Source organism: Papaver somniferum, unplaced genomic scaffold, assembly GCF_003573695.1.
Source record: "Papaver somniferum cultivar HN1 unplaced genomic scaffold, ASM357369v1 unplaced-scaffold_79, whole genome shotgun sequence".
NCBI lineage: Eukaryota > Viridiplantae > Streptophyta > Magnoliopsida > Ranunculales > Papaveraceae > Papaver > Papaver somniferum.
The window spans coordinates 958,593-970,879 of NW_020650859.1; the positions used below are offsets into that span (position 1 = coordinate 958,593).

Here is a 12,287-nt window from a genome sequence, read left to right on the forward strand (position 1 = left end):
CACAGAGAAAAGTTCACCTTTGGCGAGATTGATTTATGCCACATAAGCTACCATCCGAAACAGTAGTGGTACTGGTATTCACTCGTATAATACTCCGTAGAATAGATCCATCTTTGTCTAATAAACAACGTAGACTGTAGTTGCTTATGGTATAAAGTGCGTAGCTGAACAGACGAAGCTGATGATAGCAAGAACAAAATTTACATGATTCCTCTTTGTCTTTTGGCTGATAATCGTAGATGATGCATGCGTGCAAATTTGTTTTCATGGAGAACCATGATGTTTTTTTCTAGAAAAATGATAACCGTAGATGATGGCTGCAAATTTGTTTTTATAGAGATCCGTGATGCTTTTAAGAAAAAAAAAAGATAACCGTTAATGATGGGTGCAAATTTGTTTCAATGAGAACCATCATGTTTATATTCAGCTAGTATGAAAATAAAGCTTCTGGTGAAAAAAAGTTGTTCTCATCGACAAAAGAATAGTCAAGAAAAAGAAAACTGGGGACCTTCAGTGTGTAAGACTGACGTGATAACCGACTACACCACAGCACCATGTTCCAGAAGTTCCAGAAACCTAAGAAATATCTTCGGTCAGTTTCTCGAGGATCGGCAGACTGAGTACTCCGGCGAATAAAAAGTTGCACCGTGGATCTTTTTCAGAGAAGATTATTTTTCATTTAATACAATCAAAATATAACAAGGATTTATTTTTGAGAGAATATCGGGATATCACTTTTTTTTTTTCAAAAAGATTTTTTCAATTATTAACGTTATGAGTTTTCCAAATTTAATTTTTTTGATATCTCTGGATATCCCTGATTCTATGATATCCTCTCTCTTAGCCAGAGTTTTACAGATCCACCACTCCCACCACCACCATGTCTCAAATTACTATCAGTGGTGGTGAAAAAAAACAAACCCATTACTTTGAAACTAGTACTACTTATTGGAATAGGTTGATCAATTTTCCAAACCCAGAATTTTTCATGAAATTAACATTTTTGTTATTCCTTTTCATTTCATTTGCATTTCTATTCTCCCTATCAGGATGGATCAGAGATCCATTGTTGTTCATCAGTACTCTTAATACCCTTACCACCACTAAATGTCCCGATACGATAACAAAAATCCTAGTCGAAAATCACGAGTACAAAACCAACATTTCCCATCTTGTTTTCGGTATCGGAGGTTCAATACAGACATGGGAATCTCGAAAACATTATGCCGAGTTATGGTGGAAACCGAACATAACGCGTGGGTACGTATGGTTTGATGAGGAGCCAAACGGGACATGGCCTGATAATTCACTGCCGTACCAGGTTTCGGAGGATGTGTCCGAGAGATTCAAGTATGGGACTATGGCGGCGAACCGGATAGCCAGAATTGTTCTGGAGACTTATAGATTGGGGTCGGAAAATGTGAGATGGTTTGTCATGGGCGATGATGATACTGTTTTCTTCACTGAGAACTTAGTTACTGTGTTAGCAAAGTATGATCATAATCAAATGTATTATATTGGTATGAATTCAGAGAGTGTGGAACAAGATGTATCGCATTCGTATACGATGGGTTACGGCGGTGCTGGTTTTGCTATTAGTTATCCTTTGGCGAAACTATTAGTGAGAGTCTTGGATGGATGCATTGAAAGGTATTCTTATCTGTATGGTTCTGATGCGAGAGTTGGTGCTTGTATGAATGAGATTGGGGTTCCCTTGACCAAAGAACTCGGCTTCCACCAGGTATACACTTTGAACTCTGAATCCTAAACCCTAATTAATTGGGACTAATTTTTTTTATTGTTAATAATGTTTTTTTTTCTGTTGTTTCAGTTTGAGAATTCAAAGAATTTCTCTATTGTCTTGCTTTGTGTTCTGATTATGGTGTCTAATTTTGCAATATGCAGGTTGATATGCATGGTGATCCGTACGGTTTATTAGCCGCTCACCCGGTGGCACCCCTTGTCTCGTTGCATCACCTAGACTACGTGAATCCAATTTTTCCAACTAATACTAGTCAAATTGATTCGTTGAAAAGGCTAATGGGTGCATACAAAATGGACCCAGGACGAACATTGCAGCAGAGTTTCTATCATGACTGGCGACGGAATTGGTCAGTGTCTGTATCTTGGGGTTACACTGTTCAGATATACCCGTGGTACGTGCAAGATAGTCTACTCAGAACTGCATTTCAGACGTTTCTAACTTTTGGTAGTTGGAGTGCTGAAACTTTCACATTCAATACTCGTCCCTTGAGCTCTGAGCCTTGTGAGCGGCCGCTTATTTATTTCCTGGACAATGTGAAAAATGGTAATGAAGTTGGCGAAAACTACGAAACATTTACTTCGTATAAAAGATATGTAGCTGAGCCATGGAATGAGTGCAACAGAACTGACTTCCGTGCTGCTTTGGCTTTGGACACTATTAACATTACGGCTACAAGGATGGATCCGGGCATGTGGAGCAAGGTGAGATTAAAACGCGTCTCTTATTTATAACTGCAAATTTTCCACATTTTTCATTCAAAATTGTTGTTCAGGAACTTATTAAGGCTTCGATTGATGAGCAGGCACCGCAAAGACAATGCTGCGAGATCACCACCCCCTTTGATGGAGTGGCTAATAGCTCTGTTCATATTAGAATCAAGAGTTGCAGTTTTGATGAAAGTTTTTCCCTGCCTAGGTAGAATGACTGATCACCTATACATCACCATTGTAAATACAGAAACCTTGGTAAGGAACGGTGTGATTCAACTGGAAGTTTTTTCTTATGTTTTGTTTTTATGGTTGTGATGTTTTGAAACAGAAATTCAGATTCTCAATTATACAGAATTCACTCTAGTTGCACCCGACTTATAACAAATTTAGATAGTTTAAACTATGTTGTGTGAGGCGCTAGGCCAGGCGCCTCACAAATTGCGGTGGAGGCGCGCCTAAGGCACCTATGCAATAATCTCATCTTCCATGCAACTCCTTAGTTTAATTTCAGTTATGTTTGAGCCTCCATATATACGTGCTATGTCGCAGCATTCTCTTCTTTTTCCTTCCTGAAAAGCAAAAGAATTGAACTCAGAAACTACAATGTGTTAACCAATTCAACAAGCCTACATTGCTCAAATTAGTGTGCGTGTGGGTGAAGTTTTTCCACTTACTCCTCCGTCATATCTCTTTGCCGGTGAGATGACACGAATTCGAGAAAGCGAATCAGCAGAATGGTTACCAGTTGCGGAACAAGCTGGTAATCTGCGATCCCATTTTCTAACGTAGTTGGTGACAATCTCATACCCACCAGTTTTCTGCTCCACGGAATCAAGGAAGAAGAAATGAGGAGCTTCACATGGATTGTTAGTAGGATACCGAGTGTTAAACATGTAGGCAGGTGCTCGGTAATTATTTCTCCAGGGGACGAATGTCTGAAGAGGTCTCTCTAGATGGCTCGGTGGAAAAATGTCTTCATAAATTAGAGCCGAGTATCCCCATGAGATTGAAAATGTCCAGTTGTTTTTTTTCTGGTAACAGATAGATTGTTGTAATAGACGAGAAGAATCTACTCTTGAGACATTCATAAAGAGTTTTAGAGATTGAAAAACGTTCATTGCAGGGTATAGAGGATTTGTGTAGTCAAGATGGTGAAGGGATATTATTGGAGATTTTGGATGAGCTGATAAGAATCCCGATATGTCACCGTGCAGATCAATCTGATGAAATCCCGGTTCAAGCGTAAGCGAAACTCCTAAATCAGATATACAAGCTTGTAATATATGATCACTCCCATATAAGTTCGGATACCTCTTGATGCATTCGTCTAAGTTTCTTGCCAATGCCTTGGCAAGTGGGTAGCTCAAAGCATAACCAGCTCCTCCAAATGCCATTTGAAATGAATGATCAGCATTTGAACCAACAGCCTCAGAGTTACATCCAATGTAGTAGTACTCGTTATGATCGTACTTGGAAAGAATCTCAACAAGATTATCCAGAAAAAGAACCGTGTCATCATCGGCCATTACATACCATTTCACACCTTTCGGAGCTTCCAGAAAGGTCTCCTTTATAACACGCACCATTCGAATCGCAAACGGCATTGCATGTTTGTTAAACTCCTGGAATCTTGAGGTGTTTTCAGATACACGGTAAGGAGGTGAGAACGGAGACCACGGAAGGTACTCTTTCGGTGGTACATCGAAAAACACGTATCCCCTGGTTATATTTGGTCGCCACCATCCCTCAATGTAATTTCTCCTGGTTTTCCATGTACTGGTAGAAGTTGCAATCCCGAAAACAAGGTCGGTAATGTCAGTGTTAGTGTACAAGTACCTTCCATGTCGTCTGAAGATTAACGAATTCAAAAACGCGGTAGATTGTCCGGATGGATTTGATACCAAAACGCAGACTGCATATAACACGAGTCCTGCAACTGCCAATGCTCTACAAAAATCTCCACCAGATAATGCTGTTAAGTTTTGCTTGATTGCACTGAGTTTAAAACCGCAAAAGGACATTATGATAGGCAACAGAATCGTCCGTTGAGAATGTTTACTGACTCGTAATGGGTGTTATAGGTAACCAAAACAGTCGAAAAGGAACCATTTCATTTGCTACTTCAAACACGAGATATGCATTTCATTTTCAGGGACACAGTACAAGTGTCTATCAAAGAGAAACTCATTTTGACAGTTACAGAATAAGTTACTGCAATTCTTTTGTGATTAGTATATATAGAGAAACGAGAAAAGGAGCTGTAAGAATGCCTTAAAATTGACGTGAAATTAAGATGTGCCATCCATCACCACTGCCAAACTTCTGGTTCTCGTGACATGACAGTCTTCCAAGCGTACAAATAATGCCAGTAAAATGAGATGCACATCACACGTACGTGCTAGGTAGCAGCAAAAAGAAAAATGATAAATTTGGGACAAAAACGATGCGTCAAATCCAGAACAATATACCCAGAATCCAGACCTTTATTCATTCCCCTCTACATCCTGCATTCCTGCTAACAATCCCAATGCTAAAATCCAATCCCAGCAGAACCGGGCCTGAGACCGTGCAAGCTCTGTTAAGGGCCCAAAATTCTCGCATCTTCTTAATTTTTTTTTGTTAGTTATTGCTTTCACTTCAGATATCATCTCAATTAATTCTATTTGTAAAAGTAAAAGCAATATAACCATGCTTCACGACTAATATATGCATGCTTTGACTGGCTATTTTAAGTGTAAAACATAGTATAATGCATGGCCATAGCCTTTTGTCTGAATCTCGAAATAATTGCAGCGAATCCTTCTCATCAGATAATTTAGAGAGAGTATAAAATTGTATTAACACCTAATTTTTCTAGAATTTTTGATTCGTCGTTATTTTGAATTACTGGAGTTCCTCCTGTTTATGGGTCCGTCCTGATAAGATTTGCAATATTCTTGGAATTTAGATTCAAAGTACGAATCATTACAGATTGACTGCTTGAGATTTAAGTTTCCTTGTGGGCTTTAAGTTTGAAAGAAATTTAGGAGGCAAAAGACGAGGAATGGAAAAGAAGAAGAAGAAGATGGACATGTGGAAACTTTGTGTTTTCAGAGAACAATTAGCTTCTCAGATACGTTCACTCAGTGAGAGGCACTACCACCACCACCACCCATTCTCATCAATAAAAACTGATATCAAATAATGCATCTATAAAATTTTGGGTTCACATTATTGATAAAACCGGTGATTTTAGGGGTTAGGAACAAGAAGTTAGGTCAAGTGATCGTGCTGAGTCCTCAATTTTTACAGGTGATTTTGAAGAAGGAAAACTCCAGGTACATTCCTACCGCTATCTTTTCTTTTTTTTTTTTCCATCGGAGCTCTTTTGACTTGATTTGCTCCTCCGACTTTCTTTGAAATTAGTTTTAGACCATGGTCGGATTAAGCTAAATGACAAATCGATGGTTCATAATTTTGTTTGTAATAGGAGGATGAAAAGTATGGAATTCCTCTAATTACTCAATTCAAGCTTGAAAAATTTGATCTTCCTCCCATCACTTAATTTACTGTGTTACATCCAAAATCACAGATTAATTGTCACATGATTTAGTCAATATATTCCTAACAATCTTTGTTGTTTGTTTTTGCAATACAGTGAGTGGTGAAGTTGATACCTCGAAAGGACACCTTGGAGATGGAGATTACTACACCCGAAGAGGTTGCTGAAAATTTCAAAATTCGCATTGGTTTCAAAGGTCCAAGAGAGATCTGTTAATAGTTATTATGTGGGAGATCATTAGAAAATTGTAGGCGGGTTTAGCAGCACAATTAGTAGGATGTGGTTTGATTGTTCATGTTTGTCTAAGGTTCTAGATGATGGCAATGTCTGACATGAGGAACTTATTGCCTATATCGATAAGAAAAAGAAGAGATACAAATGGGTGAGTCTCTTGAGATAGAAATAAAGATGTTCAAATCCGCTTATTCAGTATCATCTGAAGTACTTTTTTTTTGTCTTTTTCTTAAAAGTATATTCTAGGATTTCAAAAGCTATTAGGAATTCTTGATTTTCCAGAATTCCTCAAAGGGATATTCCTTATGGTTTCTTAAGAAGGGATGTTGCTTCCATCTTATTCAATGCGTCTATCTGGATATCTCTTTGAAGAAACTATTAGGAATTTTTGATGCAAAGGAAGCCGACAAACATATTTGTGGAATGATGTATTTTCGTGCGGTGCATTTAGAGTAGTATGTCCATGAACAATGCGATCTGAATATTTTGGTCCTAACTATTTATAGTCCTGGATCAATAAATGACTAAATTAGTTGTTTTAAACTATCAGCTAAGAGTAGTAAGCGTTATTCTAAATATGACCTGTGAGCAATTTCTTTTTTATATGCTGATACCATTTTCTAGAGCATCTGCGTTTCATTGTTCTTTCATTTCTTAAGGATGCCTTTTTCCAATCTAAATTGTATAATGTATGCTTTTTGGTTGCAGCCGTTGTAAGCACTCAATGGTGGCATCGGATTGGGTTATGTTTTCATTCTTCGAGCCAAGGCAGAAAAGCTGACCAGGTAAGCTTTATACGATGAAATTTTAAGAAATATTTGGATATATGGACTGATGAGATTTATACGAGGAATTTCTAAGAAATATTTAGTTATGTGGACCGATGACTTGAATACTACAATCTAGAATTTGGACTTTCTATTAGTGTACACGAAGAGTGTACATGAACAAGGGTGTCAGATACAATCTCTTCTTGATGTACCCAAATACAGTTTGTTGATTTTTTTCCAGGAATTTTACTTTGTGCTTTAGGAGATAATATAGAATCACATAGATGATGATTATAGGAATAGAAGGTTTATGTATAAACCCTAAAATCACATTCTAAGTTTTTTTCTTCTTCTTAATTCTTCTGATTAAGTTTATACGTTATTCATTATTTTAGGGGTAAATCAATGGTCGCCTAATAAGATTCGTAAAGATGATTGTAGTTAAACATTCTGAGAAAGGAGACGTCAACGGTAAATTTTGGTTAGCATTCAACTCTTTTCTTCATTCAATTATTTTTCTTAATTCAGTTATCTTTCTGCTGGATTTTTTTTCATTGCCGTATTTCCTGCTGGATTTTTCTTTTATCTTTTTTAATATTTGGGAGCTGTTTTTCTCTCGCAATTCTAATTATTCTTATTGCTTTTTTTTTTGTAGGTAGAATCATTGGTGTTGCCTTTTGCCGGGTGTTGTTTTTGCTGCTCAAAACCACCGTTACTCCATAGGTTTATAGAGGGAACGGCATCCACATGTGATGAGTTTCCATCGGGATTGCTCGCCAGAAATTTCTTTATATTTTTGTTGGATGGAAACATTGATGTGTATTTATCTATGAATTGACGACATCTTAATTTCGCATTGTTTGTGGGGCTTGAGATGCAACCAGGTCCAATTTCAGTTTGGGGTTCTGGGTTATATTTTTAGCTGATTTGTCTTATCATGGCTACTACTGCTAACCATGTTCTCTCGAACTTCTTGGTTATTGGGGTCATCAGAAGTTGCCAGTGCAGGACAACTTAGTGGCTAAAAACAAAGGTTGTTAATAAAGCAAAATTATCAATATAAGAAACAGACATCCAACGGTTGCAACATATCATAATGGTCATTAGAGTATGGTTGCATATGAAACATTTTAGTTTGTATTGTGTTCTTATGCAGTGTCAGGTATCATAGAAAAAATTAATGGCACAACAAATGAGGTATTCAGCTCAAGCTTTGGCGACGAGAGGCATTAACCAAGGTATGCAAAATTCTGAAGCTCATGTAAATCAAAATAAGCATCGAGGCAGTTCAACGCTAATGTTGATAAATTAATAACGTTTTTTCGTAAACATATGCAGGCAATAGTGACGTGATGGACAGTCCAGTGGTGCCAAACTCCCATGCTCATTCCAGCGTCCCAATCTATTATTAAGAAGAGACATCGATTAAGTATATACTGGCATATGACCCAGAGATACCAACATGTGCAAAGACTAAAGTTGGCTGGAGTCCATCAATTTAAGAAGAAATAATGGCGGCATCTGCGATAGGCTCTTTCTTATGGACGAGGGTGAATGTCCTGAAGCCTGAGGAACAAGAGACTTGAAAGCGGATCCATAGAATAAGGAACTTGCAGATAGATTTCTAAAGGTATATCTCTTTTGCCAATTAATAATTACAGGTGAATATTTCAGTATTAGGATTTGGGCGTCTACAGGTTTGTAGAAACTACTGTGTTAATGTAGGTTAAAGGTCATACCCAAGAACGAACATACTGTGTTATGTTTCTGCCACATGCTACCTAAACCACAAATAATAACACGCATATTAGTCAATCTACATACAAATTGAATAAAAAATTCACATACGATGTTGTGTTACTGTTATTTTTACATGTATAATAGAAACAAATTGCTAATTTTGCTTTCAGGAGATTTCACAATATTCTACAATAAAGAATGTATTGAATTAAGAGAAGTTCAAGTGCATAAGTTTGTTTATCTACAATAAAGAATGTGAAATACTAATTGCATAAGACGTATATACTGCAGTTTTCTTGCAACGATTAAAATAAATTTGTCATGAAGTGGATACAATTAGGAGGTTAAAGCTAATGAACACATATTTTGATCTACTCAAATTTGTCATGATTGACCCCGCTATAGTGTACGTCAACTACTCCAGTATCATGTGTTAGTACTTAGTAGTTCAAGAATAAAGTAGAATTTCAATAATGTTGATGGGATTGCAAGGGACAACATTTGATACCTTATTTTGTGAACATGCCCTAGAGTCCAATCAGACTGAATAAGCCCTAGAATTTCATCTGGTGGTAAGTCACGGTAATTAAAATACTTGTTTTTGGATATGTTGCTTATGCTTGCGATTTCTTTGCATTTTGTCATGTGAACCATGATTTTCTTGCTGTTGGGACGACATTTTTTTTCTCCTGGATTTAGGTAGAGGGGTTAGTTTCACAGTGGTGGATTTTTCAGTCTCATGTTTAACATAGTTGTTGTAGATCTTGGTGGATCTAAAGGGCTTAGTGTGTGTGAGACACACGTATGTCAGTTTTTTCCAACTGTAATAACAGTTAGGTGATTAGTTGGTTATTGAGTTAAAAGCATTTGGGAGGGTGTAATTACTGTTAGTTGTTTGTATACGTAGTACAGTCTAATGTCCTTATTTAATGAGTGAAAATCTGTTCAATGGTTGCAGGTGGGAGAGGATCAGCTTCCCACTTGAATGAAAAGTTGCGAAAATCTTAGAAACCTCATCTGTGTATTTGGTGATTGATGAAATGAACACTCCCATACAAAATTATCTGACTGAGAGAACGTTTTTTATGCCTACGAAATGATGACGTGATGATGATCAAGCAGGTAACACTACAGATTGATGGGGGTGAAATACCATTCATACATGGCAGCAGACAATACTCCATATTGATTGGGGTAAATACCATTCATACATGGTTGTAGACAATCTAGCAGACAATGAGGATAAGGAATTACAAGGAGACAGTTCCCAATAATTAAGGTTAGCTTATGCATCTACCGGATCATCCTCTATTATAATGTCCACAGTTTGTGTTATCTGATCAGGGGAAGTTTCCTCAGAAACTTCTTGCATGGACAACGTTTGGTGATCTTTGTATTTGCATAATCCATACTCAGTTAAGTTGCCATTGTCATCCTAAAATTTAACTGATTAATTAAATACTCTTTTTGTACGGAAATTAAAAAACATCACATCAGAAAGAATAAATTACCCGTGTGGACTGTGGCGTATACTGGAAGTAATGTCTCTATACACTTTCAAGTTTTAACAACCTTGGGTCTGACAAGAGAGCCTAAAATGAAAAAAACAAGAAAAAAATGGAGAAAATGAGTATGGATACAAACTCAAATGCAAAGCATGGCTAGCTTAATGTATTAGGAATTTCAATCACCATGGAAATATTTTTTTCTCCAAGATTCTATAATGGGCATGATTATATTCAAATTCATAATGATCATTTACACATCACAATCGCCAATTAGACCTTTAACAGAACCAGGGGCGGAACTACCTTGTGACTAGGGCTAGCTTAAGCAAGCCCTAACAAGAGAAAAAGTCATTTTTTTCAAAGCCTTTTTTAAGTTGGGCCACAATTGGTCTATGAGTTTTATTCTTAAGCAAGCCCTGAAAAAAGCTCCAGCCATCCCTATATCCAATGTCTAGTTCCGCCACTGAGTTACAGAACTAATTAGATTATATGTTTGTCGTCAATAGGTATCCTAATACAATTAGATATTTTATTCTAGCTTAACTTCCTCACGGAGGTCGAGCCTATAAGTTAGCCGAGACCTGCAGACTTGGTATTTTGTTTGCCATGCCAAATAAGTCGGGGCATACACCCCCTGCCTAGTCCACTTAAGCAATTCCCAGTATTTTACTGATCGGGTTCAATTAGTTGGAGCCTACAACCCCAGCCATATCCACCTAATTTTTTTTGGAAATTACCTAATCACAGCTAAGAGGATTACATCTTCCTCTAGCCGAGCTAATTCGGAAATAGATAAATTTGTTTCGGATTTAATTCATGAATTTGGTGGTTGAGACGTTGTATCGTTATTCTTTGTCGAATAAAATACACAAGTTCTGTAAGAGATATCATGTAATTTTATTTTATGGGTCCAGTGTAATGAGGCTCTAATAGCTAAGAGCTCAGTATTATTACACACACCATATTATTATCTTATAACTTGTTTATTGCTGCATTAGTTTTGAACTCAGATAATTGGTATTGTCACCGAATTAATTTTTAACTCATATAATTGATATCGAAAAACGAAGTTGTCTAGATACAACTTTACAAAGAATGAAGAATTAAGAAAAGGTTGTCATTCCAGCAGTCACTGCTAGGCTGAAAACTTACAAATTTGTTGGTGCTCGAGTCTTGGAAACGCCATATATTTTGGAAAGTCTATATTACGATAAATACATAGCTCCAATGCTATTAATGATGCACAAGTTAAAAAAGTCATGGGAATAATGAAGGGGTTTCCTTGGTTTAGGAATAAACAGAGCTTCGTGAGGTTATAATGGCTAAATATTGGAGATGAGGCATTACCTGACATTCATCTAGCAAATGCTCTGATGATCTTAGAGACGACTTGTGCATATTATTATCTGACACAGAACAATGATATGCGAAGTGATTAAATTGATCCTCTAATCATTATCATAACTATATTCATGAATTAAAGTAAATTTTTTTTAACTTATCCGCAAAATCCGTAAAGTGATTAAAAAGGTGGATTACATTCTATCAAATCCTACATTGTCAATGATACCATTATGAAAGATGCACAAAGTAGGTCAGAGATTGAAAGATATTAAAATAATTTCTAAATAATATAACTATTTTACATTATGTCACAAGTTTTAACTTTTAAGATGTTCCATATGACCGAATATACTCCCGACAATAGAAGCCAAATCCGGCCGAAGAATGAGAATACCCTCATACAATTTCTCTTAATTTTCTGTTAATTTTTGGAAGCATAACACAATCTTTAATCATAGAATTATAATACAAGTATATCATCTTGCCAATAATTTGATACGCATATGTAAATGGATCCTCCTAATACAAAAAATAGGTTTCTGATCATTATCCTAACTATACTCACAATAATAAATTGAAGGAAAATAACTTAATTTACCCGTAAAATGATCAAAAGACGGGTTACATACAATTGAGAAAATAATATATCATGCGAAACAAGATTCCTTAATGGCG

General features: G+C 36.6%; 2 protein-coding genes across 2 annotated transcripts; one reads left to right on the forward strand and one right to left on the reverse strand.

Moving 5' to 3' along the window:
* Positions 1 to 851: 851 nt before the first annotated feature.
* On the forward strand, positions 852 to 2,826 carry LOC113344536. The gene is made up of 3 exons (XM_026588490.1): positions 852 to 1,741; positions 1,906 to 2,466; positions 2,568 to 2,826. The coding sequence occupies exons 1-3, from the start codon at positions 881 to 883 to the stop codon at positions 2,682 to 2,684; spliced, it is 1,539 nt and encodes a 512-aa protein (XP_026444275.1). The 5' UTR covers positions 852 to 880; the 3' UTR covers positions 2,685 to 2,826.
* A 113-nt stretch (positions 2,827 to 2,939) lies between these two features.
* LOC113344590 lies at positions 2,940 to 4,496 on the reverse strand. Its single transcript, XM_026588533.1, has 2 exons — positions 3,150 to 4,496; positions 2,940 to 3,044 (listed from the first exon to the last, which is right to left on the reverse strand). The coding sequence occupies exons 1-2, from the start codon at positions 4,494 to 4,496 to the stop codon at positions 2,940 to 2,942; spliced, it is 1,452 nt and encodes a 483-aa protein (XP_026444318.1).
* Between the last annotated feature and the right edge of the window lie 7,791 nt (positions 4,497 to 12,287).

Excerpts from the sequence above, each read along its gene's own strand:
- LOC113344536 (XM_026588490.1), top strand. The coding sequence starts at position 881 with ATGTCTCAAATTACTATCAGTGGTGGTGAAAAAAAACAAACCCATTAC. Across the intron at positions 1,742-1,905 it reads AAGAACTCGGCTTCCACCAG|GTTGATATGCATGGTGATCC; the intron begins GTATACACTTTG and ends TGCAATATGCAG. Across the intron at positions 2,467-2,567 it reads ATCCGGGCATGTGGAGCAAG|GCACCGCAAAGACAATGCTG; the intron begins GTGAGATTAAAA and ends ATTGATGAGCAG.
- LOC113344590 (XM_026588533.1), bottom strand. The coding sequence starts at position 4,496 with ATGTCCTTTTGCGGTTTTAAACTCAGTGCAATCAAGCAAAACTTAACA. Across the intron at positions 3,045-3,149 it reads CAAAGAGATATGACGGAGGA|GAAGGAAAAAGAAGAGAATG; the intron begins GTAAGTGGAAAA and ends TTTGCTTTTCAG.